Source organism: Danio rerio, chromosome 4, assembly GCF_052040795.2.
Source record: "Danio rerio strain M-AB ecotype USA chromosome 4, GRCz13ab, whole genome shotgun sequence".
NCBI lineage: Eukaryota > Metazoa > Chordata > Actinopteri > Cypriniformes > Danionidae > Danio > Danio rerio.
The window spans coordinates 52,293,035-52,311,156 of NC_141024.2; the positions used below are offsets into that span (position 1 = coordinate 52,293,035).

At 40.1% G+C, this 18,122-nt stretch overlaps 1 protein-coding gene and 6 non-coding genes across 7 annotated transcripts; 6 read left to right on the plus strand and 1 right to left on the minus strand.

Annotated features, from left to right (window-relative positions):
• Positions 1-411: 411 nt before the first annotated feature.
• LOC103910820 (uncharacterized) lies at positions 412-7,039 on the minus strand. Its single transcript, XM_088650487.1, has 11 exons — positions 4,752-7,039; positions 4,148-4,312; positions 3,819-4,026; positions 3,648-3,724; positions 3,056-3,317; positions 2,865-2,972; positions 2,582-2,652; positions 2,041-2,138; positions 1,693-1,890; positions 1,516-1,602; positions 412-1,073 (listed from the first exon to the last, which is right to left on the minus strand). Exons 3-11 carry the CDS (start codon positions 4,011-4,013, stop codon positions 871-873), a joined length of 1,299 nt encoding a protein of 432 aa, XP_088506613.1. The 5' UTR covers positions 4,014-4,026; positions 4,148-4,312; positions 4,752-7,039; the 3' UTR covers positions 412-870.
• A 1,782-nt stretch (positions 7,040-8,821) lies between these two features.
• Positions 8,822-8,893, plus strand: trnap-agg (transfer RNA proline (anticodon AGG)). The gene has a single exon. It is a non-coding gene; the product is annotated as a tRNA-Pro (tRNA).
• A 299-nt stretch (positions 8,894-9,192) lies between these two features.
• trnap-cgg (transfer RNA proline (anticodon CGG)) lies at positions 9,193-9,264 on the plus strand. The gene has a single exon. It is a non-coding gene; the product is annotated as a tRNA-Pro (tRNA).
• A 951-nt stretch (positions 9,265-10,215) lies between these two features.
• Positions 10,216-10,287, plus strand: trnap-agg (transfer RNA proline (anticodon AGG)). Its single transcript has one exon. It is a non-coding gene; the product is annotated as a tRNA-Pro (tRNA).
• Positions 10,288-10,586: 299 nt separating this feature from the next.
• On the plus strand, positions 10,587-10,658 carry trnap-cgg (transfer RNA proline (anticodon CGG)). The gene has a single exon. It is a non-coding gene; the product is annotated as a tRNA-Pro (tRNA).
• A 951-nt stretch (positions 10,659-11,609) lies between these two features.
• On the plus strand, positions 11,610-11,681 carry trnap-agg (transfer RNA proline (anticodon AGG)). Its single transcript has one exon. It is a non-coding gene; the product is annotated as a tRNA-Pro (tRNA).
• Positions 11,682-17,506: 5,825 nt separating this feature from the next.
• Positions 17,507-17,580, plus strand: trnat-cgu (transfer RNA threonine (anticodon CGU)). Its single transcript has one exon. It is a non-coding gene; the product is annotated as a tRNA-Thr (tRNA).
• Positions 17,581-18,122: the final 542 nt, after the last annotated feature.

The following is an 18,122-nucleotide window of genomic DNA, read 5'->3' on the forward strand; positions in this document are numbered from 1 at the left end:
ATGATAGGTGAGCAAAATAAAAATTGAAAGAGGATATTTAATTAGGCCTTTTATGAGTCTAATAATCTCAAAGTCACACTTAAAAAGAAGGTTCAAAAACCTGCATTTATAAATGAAGAATGTTTTGCAAAGCATAAAAGGTTGTTAACCAGGTAATGCTGTGTACAATTTGTTTTAGTTACACCAAATTTAACTTGTTTATTGTAAAAAGGGTTTAAATGGATATTGACATGAGACATTCTGTATTATGCATTACGTATTATGAGTCATGAGTAGGGCCAGAAAGAATCTGTCAACGTTTTTTGCTATTTCTGCGAAGAATATTGATAAAAATCTGTGGATTTCTGCCAAAATATTTTGGGAGTATTATAACTAAAACTTAAACATGTGAAACAAAAAATATTATCTTTTAAACTTTTATTTAATGTTTAAAATGCAAATCCAATTAGGTACACTTTATTTGATAAACAAGGCAAGTCACTCATATAATATTTCTACTAAAAGAAAAAAAATATTACTGTAAAAACTGCATTGTACATAAATCAGATAAACATTTTCATATTAGTCAATAATATTCCTGTATTTAATTTAAAAAGTGAATATATATTTACACAAGTAAATAAAATAGAATTAATGATGTGCGCGACATTATGTGTTATGAGTCATGTACATGAGTATATGCAATTGTATAAACATGCTCAGTGTTTTCAATAACTTTCACAAAATTGACAAGTTCTCCTCAGCATCAACTTTTAATCTCAAGAATTCTTTTGATGGAGACACATCATTAATCATTTTAACTGAAGTTCTTTCATTTTGGGGAGAATTAAAAAAGAAATGTAACTTTCTTATTTTTCTAATTCCTGTGAATTAAATTATTTTAAAATAAACTAGGTCTGAGCTGATTATGACCACGGGTATGCTCAGTCCAGAAAGACTAGGACCTCCATGCAAAAATGAATGGCCTATCATCCGGCCAGCCATCTGGAACAGGTTGCTGTCCCGTAGTACAGCAGATGCAGAAGGTACACGGTGGTTTTTTTCCCCCTCAAAAAGGGCTGTAGTAGATGAACCTAAAAAATCTAATCAGTAAGAATTAACTAATAGTACTAGTTGTATAAAATCTGTAATAGCCCAAAAGCAAAAGAGACATAAAACATCAAATCACATCTGTAAAATTCTAAACAAATGTTTTCTCTGTATGCACTGTGGTGGTACCAGTCAGCATCGATCTGCATTGCCCACCAGTAAATAGAAAGATAATATTATGAACATTTTACATCTTATCAGGTGTGCAAAAGGCTTCTCAAGTACAGTGCACGAAATCATACAGAAAAAGGTCAGGGTTACAGGCAGTGTTGACGAAAATTAACTTTATATATATATATATATATATATATATATATATATATATATATATATATATATATATATATATGTATATATGTGTGTGTGTGCGTGTGCGTGTGTGTGTGTGTGTGTGCATATGTAACCGAACTGCAACCAATTACAAACCCAAATTTAAAGTGAAGCCAGTCTTCAGTTTTTGCATCATCATTGACAAAATATGGCGGTTAACTCCCTTGCCAACAGCTGCATCTCCTAAAAAAAATGCAAAATGAAGCAAGTTCGTTGCACAAACTGTACAGACTATAAGCGATTCAAATGATTTTAATAATAAAAAAGGAGTACCAGTCAATCTATATTTCAATGGAGTGGACCAATTAGCACTGTTCATTTTATAAAATGAAACCAGGGTACTATCTTGTTCATCCATAGTATCAAACTGGTTGATGAGTAATGATAGAGATGGACAGTGTGAATTGATGGAGAGCAACCCATCACAGAACATTCGAGATGATTTGAATGGGTCAATTTCATTTTTCCATGCTGAAATCAAATGAACAATTTATTTAAATACCATTTTACAAGCATAGTTGAATAACAATACAAAAAAGATGAAAGAATAAATGAATAAAGATGCACTTATCATTTTACAGTACAACAGCACTAAAAAAAATAAAATGTGTTGTGTCTAACCTGCAGACAGGGATGTTGAAGATTGTGCAGTTGAGGGTCCTGGCAATTCTTCTGTATTTAAAGTGAATGAAGAATCATTGTCACCAAAAGTCCTTTCTCTAAAACAGGCAAGACACAAACAATTTCAATTTTGTTCATTAAGCCACTTCAAAAATTTTCATGCATATTAAAAGCATTTGCCCAGTTTCATAGACAAGGCTTAGACCCTAGTGCCAGACAAAGTCTGGATGTAACTTACAATGACATACTGTTTATAGTCATTAATGTCAAAAGTCACCAGTAATGATTTTCTCAAAGCAAGGCTTATAAAAGCTACATACATCAAATCTAATAATGTCTACTACTGACCCAGTTTATGAAACCAACACATTAATTTAAATTTAAGACAGTCCACCAGAAAATTATTTTGTTAATTTTTTACCCTACATTCCATCTGATCTTTGTACATCTCCCTCGAGATATATACAACCAAAACAAACTGTGCAAACTAATCCTTTAGTATTAAAGGCATGTCATCCTACAATTTTTAGCATAACTTTACCCTTCACCACACATGCTTGCATGAAAAGGCAAGACATCAGTTGGGAAAGAGATCTGGCAAATTGGACAAATCTGTAAAAAGTACAAATAAATTAAACAATGTATGTTTGTAGCAAAATTTGTTGAAGAACATACATATTCTACCCCATAAAAAGATTCTAAAATATTAAGAATAGTCTCAAATTTTTAATAGCTTCAAACACATTCTTTATGGAACCACGAATTGGGTATATTCAAATATAGTGAGTATACCCAAATACAAGAAATAGGCTTTGATCAAAGACCTGTAATGATGGTTCTAAGATGGGGTGAAGTGGGCTTGGCTGGTCAACAGTTTCGATTACATTTTCGTCTACATCATCATCTAGAATGGTCACATCATTTGAAGACTCCTAATAAAAGTAATCAAAATGCATTGGCATTGTAAATAAATAATATTGATAGAAAAATAAAACCATAATACTGTATGACTTACTGTCTCAGCTTCTTTACACTCTTCAATGTGTAAGGGCAGCAATGGCAGTGATATTTTCTTACCACATTTCATACAGCTGGACTGTGGCATCTTAGCAAACTCCACAGAATCATAAGGTAATGGTTCAGTGGAAAGCTGTTCCTGTAATGGAACTACAAACAGCATGTTCTTTCCATTATTTGAAACTGATTTTAGGAGTCGAGTTGAGTATTCATCAGCAGCTGTGGGAATTATAGACAGCTTACGCCGCCCACCCCCACCAAATGGCAAAATCAATTGAGAATCACATTCAGGACTACTGTTGCCTTCTTGGGCTAGCAATATTGTTATAAATGTGTCACCTAAAATTTTGGAAAGAAATGTTCTATAAAGCTCTGTTTACCACTGGAAAACTGAAGTAGGGCATGCCATAATCTTAGAACATGGCAGAGAAACATGTCCTTGACTAAAAAGTTTAAACTAATGAAGCTTATTGCTAAATTATTAACGCCAACAAAGCACATACCAGTTTCATTAATTTACAAAAGTGCAAAGTTATTGCAAATGCACACAAATCATTTTTTGTTTATATGTAACATGCAAAACATAAATACCTGTAGACTTGTAAAACATCCAGCCACCCTGAAGTGTTTTTAATTTGGGAAACTCTCCTTCAAGCAGACTGACAATCTTAAGAATGAAACAAAATTCATCATTTAGTTTTTTTTTTTTTTTTTTTTCCAACAGATATAAAACTCCCATCAATTCCTAGTATTATGGTAACATTTGCAATTAACTCACTGTGTTTAAAATGATCTGGAACAGTTAAAAGCCTTTTTCCAAGTCCAGCATGGACAAGCTCAAGGTCTTCATCTCCTTTTGGTGTGAAGGGTGATGGTTCAGAGAGGACATGGATTTGAAAATCATTTTTTTTTAATGTTTCCAGGTTTGGCCACAGAAAAATCTCTGTCCCAAACATACTTGGGAATTGCCTTTAGTGACAAAAGGGCAAAATGAATAAACATATTAATAATAAGAAACATTTTTTGCATGACACAAAAAGTTGTGTTTTACAGTAAACATGAAAAATTACCTTTTTAAGGCTTGCCTTACCATGTTTTCAGCCTCTGCAGGCAAAGGAATGGTCCTACTTGAGATGCTTTCTCTCATTGGTCTACTACCACTAGCTAGTGCATTTCTTTACGAAGATGGAGTAAGGCCCCTGGCTAATACATCGATCAGAGCTTTTGCTGCTATTTCTACTTCTGATGACAGTGCCTGTAAGACAAATACCAATTATACCTTTTATCATTTGTTATCTTCATAGTCCGCGATCAACACTGCCGACCCCCACCCCGCCCGTTCCTTACAGTCGGCGATCATCTCCTCTCTCCACCCCCCATACCCACCCACACCCAAAACGGCATTACGCTCTCCCGGTCTTCACTTTAGTACGCGATCGATTCCACCCCCAAATTAGTCCTCGATCAAATTTATAGCTGAGCTCCCTTGAATGACAATCCTAGAATCGACCATGACAGAAGCCATGCTATTTTACACGACCATCCCGTTCTTCACTCGCCATGTTGGCTTAATAACGGACTTAATTTACGTTATAAAGTTTACATTATAAACAACAGCAGCCATTGCTTTAACAAACGTTTGATACTTAATCTTTGCATACATAAACCACTATAGAAATCAAGTAACCACTTACCCGCGCATCCCGCTCTTCACCTGCCATGCTAAATAGAGGAGTATTCTTCTTCTTAGAGGATCATCTCCGTTAATTAGGTCAGACTGCGCAAATGGAGCGCACAGTGAAGCGCTTTGGTCATTCCCGCGTTCTCAGGGAGTTGTGATTGGTTGAACAGTAAGCTCGCATCTTATTGGCTACAGGGCACGAGTGACTCACGTGGGAGGTGTGTGCTGACAGGAAAGTCTCAAAAATGCACACACTCGTATTCAGGGTGAGTCGTACGTGAGCGAGGATTTGCACATTCTCATTCAGGATGAACTCGTGAATTTTAAACATTCAAAACTTTTTGTACACTCTTATATATTTGCAAATGGTGTTTTGCATTTGTGAAATGTATTTTATGAAAATGTATTTTTATTTTGTGCATGTGAATTGTTTTTGTGAGTATAAATAAATATTTTACGCATGTGAATTTGGCTACGCATGTGTACATCGTGTCTTTTGCGTGAATTATTATTGAGTCTAATCTCTCTCCATAGAAAAACACTTTTTATCAGATCTGGACTCCGTTGCTTGAATATGTAGGTCCTAGGATTTCAGGTACATTTTTGCAAAACCTTAGATCACCATAAACTTTGGTTAATTTATGTACTTTTCTATTTTTATTATTACTCTGTATTTTTATGTCTTCTTTTTGATTTTGATTTTCATTATGTGCTGTGATGCTAAGAAATTTCTTGGTTGTAAGCTGTTGTCATTGTTCTGTTCTTTTTTGTTTTGTTAAAATAAAGACAAAAAAATGTATTTCGAAGAATTCCAGTTTGTCAGCAGATAGTGTCGGCGCATAAAACATTCCTTTGCATAGTGGTTTGGTTGTCTAGGACTATGATTCTCGTTCATGCTGTGAGAAATCCCAGATTCAAATTTCGGTTGAGCCCTTACAGTTGTCTGCTGTTTTGTAAGGGCGTTGTGGCTTACACAGAGGCCTTTTTTCTGAGAATGCCAGTTCGTCAGCTGATAGTGTTGCCATATAAAGTTACTGTTTTGCAGTGGCTCGTTGATCTAGGGGTATGATTCTCGCTTAGGGTGCCCTTGATTCGTTAGAGAAAGTTTTCTGACTATCTGATGCTTCTGACACCATGTGAAATAAATTCAATTTAGTGGCTCGTTGGACTAGGGGTATGATTCGCACTTTGGGTGTGAAAGGTCCTGGGTCCCAATCCCAGACGAGCCCTTGCAGATGTTATGTGTTTTATAGGGCACTATGTCTATCATTAAAATCTCTTTCGAAGAATTCCAGTTTGTCAGCAGATAGTGTCGCCACATAAAACATTCCTTTGCATAGTGGCTTGCTGGTCTAGGAGTATGATTTTCGTTCATGCAATGAGAAATCCCAGATTCAGATTTCGGTTGAGCCCTTACACTTGTCTGCTGTTTTGTAAGGTTGTTGTGGCTTACACAGAGGCCTTTTTTCTGAGAATGCCAGTTCGTCAGCAGATAGTGTTGCCGTATAAAGTTGCTGTTTTGCAGTGGCTCGGTGGTCTAGGGATATGATTCTCACTTAGGGTGCCCTTGATTCGTTAGGGAAAGATTTCTGACTATCTGACGCCTTGTGAAATTCTCTCAATTTAGTGGTTCATTGGTCTATCTGTATGATTCTCGCTTCGATTGCGAGAGGACCCGGGTTCAATTCTCGGATGAGCCCTTGCAGATGTACTGTGTTTTACAGGGCATTATATCTTTCGTAAAAACGTCTTTCAAAGAATTCCAATTTGTCAGCAGATAGTGTCGCCACATAAAATATTTCTTGCATAGTGGCTTGCTGGTCCAGGAGTATGATTCTCGTTCATGCCATGAGAAATCCTAGGTTCAAATTTCAGTTGAACCCTTACAGTTGTCTTTTGTTTTGTAAGGGCGTTGTGGCTTACACAGAGGCCTTTTTCTGAGAATGCCGGTTTGTCAGCAGATAGTGTTGCCATGTAAAGTTACTGTTTTGCAGTGGCTCGTTGGTCTAGGGGTATGATTCTGGCTTAGGGTGCCCTTGATTCGTCAGAGAAAGTTTTCTGACTATCTGATGCTTCTGACGCTATGTGAAATTTTATCACAGTAGTGGCTCGTTGGGGTAGGGGTATGATTCTCGCTTTGGGTGTGAGAGGTCCCGGGTTCAAATCCCGGACGAGCCCTTGCAGGTGTCATGTGTTTTACAGGGCACCATGACTTTCATTAAAATGTCTTTCGAAGAATTCCAGTTTGTCAGCAGATAGTGTCGCCACATAAAACATTCCTTTGCATAGTGCCTTGCTGGTCTATGAGTATGATTTTCGTTCATGCAATGAGAAATCCCAGATTCAAATTTCGGTTGAGCCTTTACATTTGTCTGCTGTTTTGTAAGGTCTACGGGCTTACACAGAGGCCTTTTTTCTGAGAATGCCAGTTCATCAGCAGATAGTTTTGCCATGTAAAGTGGCTGTTACAATAGCTAGTTGGTTTAGGGGTATGATTCTCGCTTAGGGTGCCATTGATTCGTTAGAGAAAGTTTTCTGACTATCTGATGGTTCTGACGCCATGTGAAGTTTTATCAATGTAGTGGCTCGTTGGTCTACGGGTATGATTCTCGCTTTGGGTGTGAGAGGTCCCGGGTTCAAATCCCGGATGAGCCCTTGCAGGTGTCATGTGTTTTACAGGGCACTATGACTTTTATTAAAATGTCTTTCGAAGAATTCCAGTTTGTCAGCAGATAGTGTCGCCACATAAAACATTCCTTTGCATAGTGGCTTGCTGGTCTAGGAGTATGATTTTCGTTCATGCAATGAGAAATCCCAGATTCAAATTTCGGTTGAGCCCTTACATTTGTCTGCTGTTTTGTAAGGTCTACGGGCTTACACAGAGGCCTTTTTTCTGAGAATGCCAGTTCATCAGCAGATAGTTTTGCCATGTAAAGTGGCTGTTACAGTAGCTAATTGGTTTAGGGGTATGATTCTCGCTTAGGGTGCCATTGATTCGTTAGAGAAAGTTTTCTGACTATCTGATGGTTCTGACGCCATGTGAAGTTTTATCAATGTAGTGGCTCGTTGGCCTAGGGGTATGATTCTCGCTTTGGGTGAGAGAGGTCCCGGGTTCATATCCCGGACGAGCCCTTGCAGGTATCATGTGTTTTACAGGGCACTATGACTTTCATTAAAATGTCTTTCGAAGAATTCCAGTTTGTCAGCAGATAGTGTCGCCACATAAAATATTCCTTTGCATAGTGGCTTGCTGGTCTAGGCGTATGATTTTCGTTCATGCAATGAGAAATCCCAGATTCAGATTTCGGTTGAGCCCTTACACTTGTCTGCTGTTTTGTAAGGTTGTTGTGGCTTACACAGAGGCCTTTTTTCTGAGAATGCCAGTTTGTCAGCAGATAGTGTTGCCATATAAAGTTGCTGCTTTGCAGTGGCTCGGTGGTCTAGGGGTATGTCTCTCACTTAGGGTGCCCTTGATTCGTTAGAGAAAGATTTCTGACCATCTGACGTCTTGTGAAATTCTCTCAATTTAGTGGCTCATTGGTCTATGGGTATGATTCTCGCTTCGGTTGAGAGAGGACCCGGGTTCAGTTCCTGGATTAGCCCTTGCAGGTGTACTGTGTTTTACAGGGCATTATGTCTTTCATTAAAATGTCTTTCAAAGATTTCCAATTTGTCAGCAGATAGTGTCGCCACATAAAATATTTCTTGCATAGTGGCTTGCTGTTCTAGGAGTTTGATTCTCGTTCATGCCATGAGAAATCCTAGGTTCAAATTTCAGTTGAACCCTTACAGTTGTCTTTTGTTTTGTAAGGGCGTTGTGGCTTACACAGAGGCCTTTTTTCTGAGAATGCCGGTTTGTCAGCAGATAGTGTTGCCATGTAAAGTGGCTGTTTTGCAGTTGCTCGTTGGTCTACGGGCATGATTCTCGCTTAAGATGCGAGAGGTCTTGTTTTCAAATCCTGGACGAACCATTGAAGAAGTCCCGGGTCCAAATGAAGCAAAAGCCCTGCTTTAATGTTTGTAAGATAAGGATTTCTGACCATCTGTTCCTTCTGATGTCTTGTAAAATATTCAAGCTTTTGTGGCTCGTTGGTCTAGGGGTATGATTCTCGCTTAGGGTGCGAGAGGTCCCGGGTTCAAATCCCGGACGAGCCCTTGCAGTTATTCTTTTGTTTTACAGGGCATTATGGCTTTCATAAAAAACGTTTTTCGAAGAATTCCAGTTTGTCAGCAGATAGTGTCGGCACATAAAGCATTCCTTTGCATAGTGGTTTGGTTGTCTAGGACTATGATTCTCGTTCATGCCGTGAGAAATCCCAGATTCAAATTTCGGTTGAGCCCTTACAGTTGTCTGCTGTTTTGTAAGGGCGTTGTGGCTTACACATAGGCCTTTTTTCTGAGAATGCCAGTTCGTCAGCTGATAGTGTTGCCATATAAAGTTACTGTTTTGCAGTGGCTCGTTGGTCTAGGGGTATGATTCTCGCTTCGGGTGTGAGAGGTCCTGGGTTCAAATCCCGGACGAGCCCTTACAGGTGTTATGTGTTTTACAGGGCACTATGTCTTTCATTAAAATGTCTTTCGAAGAATTCCAGTTTGTCAGCAGATAGTGTCGCCACATAAAACATTCCTTTGCATAGTGGCTTGCTGGTCTAGGCGTATGATTTTCGTTCATGCAATGAGAAATCCCAGATTCAAATTTCGGTTGAGCCCTTACAGTTGTCTGCTGTTTTGTAAGGTCGTTGTGGCTTACACAGAGGCCTTTTTTCTGAGAATGCCAGTTTGTCAGCAGATAGTGTTGCCATATAAAGTTGCTGTTTTGCAGTGGCTCGGTGGTCTAGGGGTATGATTCTCGCTTAGGGTGCCCTTGATTCGTTAGAGAAAGATTTCTGACTATCTGACGCCTTGTGAAATTCTCTCAATTAAGTGGCTCATTGGTCTATGGGTATGATTCTCGCATTGGTTGCGAGAGGACCCGGGTTCAATACCCGGATGATCCCTTGCAGGTGTACTGTGTTTTACAGGGCATTATGTCTTTCGTAAAAACGTCTTTCAAAGAATTCCAATTTGTCAGCAGATAGTGTCGCCACATAAAATGTTTCTTGAATAGTGGCTTGCTGGTCTAGGAGTATGATTCTCCTTCATGCCATGAGAAATCCTAGCTTCAAATTTCAGTTGAACCCTTACAGTTGTCTTTTGTTTTGTATGGGCGTTGTGGCTTACACAGAGGCCTTTTTTCTGAGAATGCCGGTTTGTCAGCAGATAGTGTTACCATGTAAAGTGGCTGTTTTGCAGGTGCTCGTTGGTCTACGGGCTTGATTCTCGCATAAGGTGCGAGAGGTCCCGTTTTCAAAGCCTGGACGAACCATTGCAGAAGTCCCGGGTCCAAATGAAGCAAAAGCCCTTCTTCAATGTTTGTAAGATAAGGATTTCTGACCATCTGTTGCTTCTGATGTCTTGTGAAATATTCAAGCTTTTGTGGCTCGTTGGTCTAGGGGTATGATTCTCGCTTAGGGTGCGAGAGGTCCCGGGTTCAAATCCCGGACGAGCCCTTGCAGTTATTCTGTTGTTTTACAGGGCATTATGGCTTTCATAAAAAAACAATTTACGAAGAATTCCAGTTTGTCAGCAGATAGTGTCGGCACATAAACATTCCTTTCCATAGTGGTTTGGTTGTCTAGCAGTATGCTTTTCGTTCATGCCGTGAGAAATCCCAGATTCAAATTTCGGTTGAGCCCTTACAGTTGTCTGCTGTTTTGTAAGGGCATTGTGGCTTACACAGAGGCCTTTTTTCTGAGAATGCCAGTTCGTCAGCAGATAGTGTTGCCATATAAAGTTACTGTTTTGCTGTGGCTCGTTGGTCTAGGGGTATGATTCTCGCTTCGGGTGTGAGAGGTCCCGGGTTCAAATCCCGGACGAGCCCTTGCAGGTGTCATGTGTTTTACAGGGCACTATGTCTTTCATTAAAATGTCTTTCGAAGAATTCCAGTTTGTCAGCAGATAGTGTCGCCACATAAAACATTCCTTTGCATAGTGGCTTGCTGGTCTAGGCGTATGATTTTCGTACATGCAATAAGAAATCCCAGATTCAAATTTCGGTTGAGCCCTTACAGTTGTCTGCTGTTTTGTAAGGTCGTTGTGGCTTACACAGAGGCCTTTTTTCTGAGAATGCCAGTTTGTCAGCAGATAGTGTTGCCATATAAAGTTGTTGTTTTGCAGTGGCTCAGTGGTCTAGGGGTATGACTCTCACTAAGGGTGCCCTTGATTCGTTAGAGAAAGATTTCTGACTATCTGACGCCTTGTGAAACTCTCTCAATTAAGTGGCTCATTGGTCTATGGGTATGATTCTCGCATAGGTTGCGAGAGGACCCGGGTTCAATACCCGGATGAGCCCTTGCAGGTGTACTGTGTTTTACAGGGCATTATGTCTTTCGTAAAAACGTCTTTCAAAGAATTCCAATTTGTCAGCAGATAGTGTCGCCACATAAAATATTTCTTGAATAGTGGCTTGCTGGTCTAGGAGTATGATTCTCCTTCATGCCATGAGAAATCCTAGCTTCAAATTTCAGTTGAACCCTTACAGTTGTCTTTTGTTTTGTATGGGCGTTGTGGCTTACACAGAGGCCTTTTTTCTGAGAATGCCGGTTTGTCAGCAGATAGTGTTGCCATGTAAAGTGGCTGTTTTGCAGTTGCTCGTTGGTCTACGGGCTTGATTCTCGCATAAGGTGCGAGAGGTCCCGTTTTCAAAGCCTGGACGAACCATTGCAGAATTCCCGGGTCCAAATGAAGCAAAAGCCCTGCTTCAATGTTTGTAAGATAAGGATTTCTGACCATCTGTTGCTTCTGATGTCTTGTGAAATACTCTAGTTTTTGTGGCTTGTTGGTCTAGGGGTATGATTCTCGCTTAGGGTGCGAGAGGTCCCGGGTTCAAATCCCGGACGAGCCCTTGCAGTTATTCTGTTGTTTTACAGGGCATTATGGCTTTCATAAAAAAACGTTTTTCAAAGAATTCCAGTTTGTCAGCAGATAGTGTCGGCACATAAACATTCCTTTCCATAGTGGTTTGGTTGTCTAGAAGTATGCTTTTCGTTCATGCCGTGAGAAATCCCAGATTCACATTTCGGTTAACCCCCTAACAGTTGTCTGCTGTTTTGTAAGGGCGTTGTGGCTTACACAGAGGCCTTTTTTCTGAGAATGCCAGTTCGTCAGCAGATAGTGTTGCCATATAAAGTTACTGTTTTGCAGTGGCTCGTTGGTCAAGGGGTATGAATCTCGCTTAGGGTGCCCTTGATTCGTTAGAAAAAGTTTTCTGACTATCTGATACTTCTGAGGCCATGTGAAATTCTCTCAATTTAGTGGCTCGTTGGTCTAGGGGTATGATTCTTGCTTCAGGTGTGAGAGGTCCTGAGTTCAAATCCCAGACGAGCCCTTGCAGGTGTCATGTGTTTTACAGGGCACTATGTCTTTCATTAAAATGTCTTTCGAAGAATTCCAGTTTGTCAGCAGATAGTGTCGCCACATAAAACATTCCTTTGCATAGTGGCTTGCTGGTCTAGGCATATGATTTTCGTTCATGCAATGAGAAATCCCAGATTCAAATTTCGGTTGAGCCCTTACAGTTGTCTGCTGTTTTGTAAGGTCGTTGTGGCTTACACAGAGGCCTTTTTTCTGAGAATGCCAGTTTGTCAGCAGATAGTGTTGCCATATAAAGTTGCTGTTTTGCAGTGGCTCGGTGGTCTAGGGGTATGACTCTCACTTAGGGTGCCCTTGATTCGTTAGAGAAAGATTTCTGACTATCTGACGCCTTGTGAAATTGTCTCGATTTAGTGGCTCATTGGTCTATGGGTATGATTCTCGCTTCGGTTGCTAGAGGTCCCGGGTTCAATACAAGGATGAGCCCTTGCAGGTGTACTGTGTTTTACAGGGCATTATGTCTTTCGTAAAAACATCTTTCAAAGAATTCCAATTTGTCAGCAGATAGTGTCGCCACATAAAATATTTCTTGCATAGTGGCTTGCTGGTCTAGGAGTATGATTCTAGTTCATGCCATGAGAAATCCTAGGTTCAAATTTCAGTTGAACCCTTACAGTTGTCTTTTGTTTTGTAAGGTCGTTGTGGCTTACACAGAGGTCTTTTTTCTGAGAATGCCGGTTTGTCAGCAGATAGTGTTGCCATGTAAAGTGGCTGTTTTGCAGTTGCTTGTTGGTCTACGGGCTTGATTCTCGCATAAGGTGTGAGAGGTCCCGTTTTCAAAGCCTGGACGAACCATTGCAGAAGTCCCGGGTCCAAATGAAGCAAAAGCCCTGCTTCAATGTTTGTAAGATAAGGATTTCTGACCATCTGTTGCTTCTGATGTCTTGTGAAATATTCAAGCTTTTGTGGCTCGTTGGTCTAGGGGTATGATTCTCGCTTAGGGTGCGAGAGGTCCAGGGTTCAAATCCCGCACGAGCCCTTGCAGTTATTCTGTTGTTTTACAGGGCATTATGGCTTTCATAAAAAAACAATTTACGAAGAATTCCAGTTTGTCAGCAGATAGTGTCGGCACATAAACATTCCTTTCCATAGTGGTTTGGTTGTCTAGTTGTATGCTTTTCGTTCATGCCGTGAGAAATCCCAGATTCAAATTTCGGTTGAGCCCTTACAGTTGTCTGCTGTTTTGTAAGGGCATTGTGGCTTACACAGAGGCCTTTTTTCTGAGAATGCCAGTTCGTCAGCAGATAGTGTTGCCATATAAAGTTACTGTTTTGTAGTGGCTCGTTGGTCTAGGGGTATGATTCTCGCTTAGGGTGCCCTTGATTCGTTAGAGAAAGTTTTCTGACTATCTGATGCTTCTGAGGCCATGTGTAATTCTCTCAATTTAGTGGCTCGTTGGTCTAGGGATATGATTCTCGCTCCGGGTGTGAGAAGTCCCGGGTTCAAATCCCGGACGAGCCCTTGCAGGTGTCATGTGTTTTACAGGGCACTATGTCTTTCACTAAAATGTCTTTCGAAGAATATCAGTTTGTCAGCAGATAGTGTCGCCACATAAAACATTCCTTTGCATAGTGGCTTGCTGGTCTAGGCATATGATTATCGTTCATGCAATGAGAAATCCCAGATTCAAATTTCGGTTGAGCCCTTACAGTTGTCTGCTGTTTTGTAAGGTCGTTGTGGCTTACACAGAGGCCTTTTTTCTGAGAATGCCAGTTTGTCAGCAGATAGTGTTGCCATATAAAGTTGCTGTTTTGCAGTGGCTCGGTGGTCTAGGGGTATGTCTCTCACTTAGGGTGCCCTTGATTCGTTAGAGAAAGATTTCTGACTATCTGACACCTTGTGAAATTGTCTCAATTTAGTGGCTCATTGGTCTATGGGTATGATTCTTGCTTCGGTTGCGAGAGGACCCGGGTTCAATTCCTGGATGAGCCCTTGCAGGTGTACTGTGTTTTACAGGGCTTTATGTCTTTCGTAAAAACGTCTTTCAAAGAATTCCAATTTGTCAGCAGATAGTGTCGCCACATAAAATATTTCTTGCATAGTGGCTTGCTGGTCTAGGAGTATGATTATCGTTCATGCCATGAAAAATCCTAGGTTCAAATTTCAGTTGAACCCTTACAGTTGTCTTTTGTTTGTAAGGGCGTTGTGGCTTACACAGAGGCCTTTTTTCTGAGAATGCCGGTTTGTCAGCAGATAGTGTTGCTATGTAAAGTGGCTGTTTTGCAGTTGCTCGTTGGTCTACGGGCTTGATTCTCGCATAAGGTGCGAGAGGTCCCGTTTTCAAAGCCTGGACGAACCATTGCAGAAGTCCCGGGTTCAAAAGAAGCAAAAGCCCTGCTTCAATGTTTGTTAGATAAGGATTTCTGACCATCTGTTGCTTCTGATGTCTTGTGAAATATGCAAACTATTGTGGCTTGTTGGTCTAGGGGTATGATTCTCGCTTTGGGTATGATAGGTCCCGGGTTCAAATCCTGGACGAGTCCTTGCAGTTTCTCTGTTGTTTTACAGGGCATTATGGCTTTCATAAAAAACGTTTTTCGAAGAATTCCAGTTTGTCAGCAGATAGTGTCGGCACATAAAACATTCCTTTGCATAGTGGCATGGTTGTCTACGAGTATGATTCTCGTTCATGCCATGATAAATCCCAGATTCAAATTTCGGTTGAGCCCTTACAGTTGTCTGCTGTTTTGTAAGGGCGTTGTGGCTTACACAGAGGCCTATTTTCTGAGAATGCCAGTTCGTCAGCAGATAGTGTTGCCCTGTAAAGTTGCTGTCTGAGTGAACTATGCTTTTAAGCCAGGGGTCACTAAACCTGTTCCTGGAGGTCTTAAAATGACAACCAAAGAGGTTGTTTCCAGTTTTTTCCAGTTGTTTACACACAATTTCTGAAAGCATGTTTCATATTGTCAGAACTCTACACACAAATCACAAAACACACACACATTTGGCAAAACTCTTCAATTCTTCTGCTAAATGAAACTATAAGTTCAAAACAATGTGATTTCTTCTCAAAATGGTATTTTGTTTTCAAATGACACACACAAGCCATCACATTAACAGACATTCATAAGATAAGTTAAACACTAATGTGCTTAATGTAAAACACTATGACGACTTCTCTATTCATCATAATGACTTTCTGTAAGCCTTCTTCTGTTCAGTGTTACACTTACTACAGACAGTACATAGAACTACAGAAGTGCATTGTAAAATTTTTCGAAAATTGTTTTTATACAAAACAAACAAATACCAAATATATTTTACTGTATTTTCCCCACAAAAACAGTGTACAGTGTTCATCCCAACCAACACAAAGTTGCAGAAAATGTGGTCTACATATACCATCAACAAAAGTATTTACTAAATACAGTTACAGTAAAAAAAAAAAAAAAAAAAAAAAAAAAAAAAAAAAAAACAGCTATACTGCATTCTCTTTTCTGTATTGGTGTGGCCAAGCAGTGGGGGAAATGTCACCTTGCATGGCAAATCCAGCCATGAAAAGCATCAACTGCTATAGCTTGGAGAAGGGGTATACGTGTGTTTGGATTTCGGTCATACACTTTTCATCTCCAGGCAGGAAAAAGGTCCTCAATAGGTTTGAGGAATGGAGAATATGGAGGGGGAGATAAACAACTTAAAAACATGGGTGTGCAGTCAACTAGTTGTGAATCAGATGAGCTCTCATATGTAACTCAATTTGTCGCACTATCCATTATGCCTCAAAGCTATACAGTTTTATAATTAATTTCGTTAATCTCTATAAAAAAAAGCACACGCACCACCTGAACTAAGGCGCTGCTGGGATTTAAGCCCAGGATCTCCTGTTTACAAGACAGGCATTTTGACCAGCTAAGCCACAGCGCCACAAAAATTAATTGTAAGAGACATTTGCCCGATAACAAAAATAGAAGAAGAAAAAAATACTCAACAAAAACCAGCATGTCAGGATGCAGAAAATGCTGACAAGACGGACGTGGTCTTTTAGAGTCTGGATGATCATGTCTCAAACTTGACCGGTAACCTGGCCTCTGTTCAAGATCAAAGCAAAAAATGCATTATTTTATTTTTATTTAATCTACCCTTAATCATGTGTTAAGTGTTTTTTGGAATATCCAGTTTCATTACATCCAAACCCTCTGTCTGCTCGGAAAATGGAAATCATTTCATCTAAGACAATGGATAGTGCATTGGACTTCTTGGCTGCGAACTGAGTCATTTAAAGGTTTTGAGTTCAAGTCCCACCAGCGTTGCAAGCTTTGCCCTTTTTCTTTACTGACTTAGGAGTGGTGCGTTTCCAACATTTTTGGCATCTGTCCATCCTGTTCTGCTTTTTAATTTCATTGCGCAGTGCAGGCTCAGATACTAGGGGTACTCTACAATGAAGCCGATGACTTAATTGAGCTGTTTTAAATAAGGGAGATTAGAAAACGGTGCAGGGCCAAGTAAGCTTAAGGAATGACTCAAAGGCAACCTGTGGTTTTGGGCAAAAGTGTCTACCACCTATTGTTGAGATCACGCCTTTTGGAATTGTCGTACAAGAGCCTCTTTATGCATGTGCAAAGTAACTAAGTAGAAAGCATAGTAAATTTTGCTTTTCCCCCACTGTCTTAGATGAAACTGCGTTTGGAAGTATCGTATCCAGAGGTTTTTTTTTTTAGTGTTAAGACTAAGTTGGCCAGAGCACCTGTCTTGGGAACAGCAGGTCCTAGGTTCAAATCCAAATTGCACCTTTCCCTCAGATTTCCATTTTCCGAGCTGACTCTGGGTTTGGATGTAATGAAACTGTAGATTCCAAAAAACACTTGACACTTGATTAAGGGTAGATTAAATAAAAATAAATCAATGCATTTTTTGCTTTGATCTTGAACGGAGGCCAGGTTACTGGTCAGGTTTGAGACATGATCATCCAGACTCTAAAAGACCATGTCCATCTTGTCGGCATTTTCTGCATCTTGACATGCTGGTTTTTGTTGTGTATTGGTTTATTCTTCTTCGATTTTTGTTATCGGGCAAATGTCTCTTACGGTCATTCATTGTGGTGCTGTGGCTTAGCTGGTCGACGCGCCTCTCTTGTAAACAGGAGATCCTGGGCTTGATTGATCCTGGGCTAAATTGATCCAGGTGGTGAATGCGCTTGTTTTATAGAGCTTACCCGAATGCATAATAAAATTGTATAGCTTTGAGGCCTAATGAATAGTGCGACAAATAGAGTTAAACAACCTCTTTGATTGCCATTTTAGACTTGCTGTCTTTTTTTAGTCTCTGTGTGCAAAACCGTCTAGCCTTCTTTTCAGCTTTGGTGCTGTGGCTTAGTTGGTCAAAGCGCCTGTCTCGTAAACAGGAGATCCTGGGTTCAACTCCCAGCAGTGCCTAATGTACATGTGCCAGGGTTGCTTTTTCTTAAGAGTTACGAGTGTTTACGCAGCAGGATGTTTAGCAGTCGGTTTCTAAACAAAACTCAAATCCTTAAGAACGCTACTCGTTCAAGAGGACTTCGGACGATGGCTTTATATAGCATAATGTGGTAATGCCTAACCAATTGGACTTTAATATTTCAAGTCCAGACATTCACACATGCAGCGCTACCATTGTTAGTTTTTTTCTTTTCTTTTTTCGATTAAACAATTAGCCCTTGTCAACATCTTTTGACCCTGTGGCTTAGTTGGTCAAAGCGCCTGTCTAGTAAACAGGAGATCCTGAGTTCAAATCCCAGCAGTACTTTGTCTGCAGTTGGCTGTTCTTTCATGGGCCAGAGAGTCCCAAAAAGTGCTTTTTTTGGTGCAGGCTCTGTGGTGCAATGGATAGCGCATTGGACTTCTAGGCTGTGAGCTGAGCCATTCAAAGGTTGTAGGTTCGAGTCCCACAAGAGTTGCAAGCTTTGCCCTTTTTCTTCACTGACTTAAGGTGTGGTGCG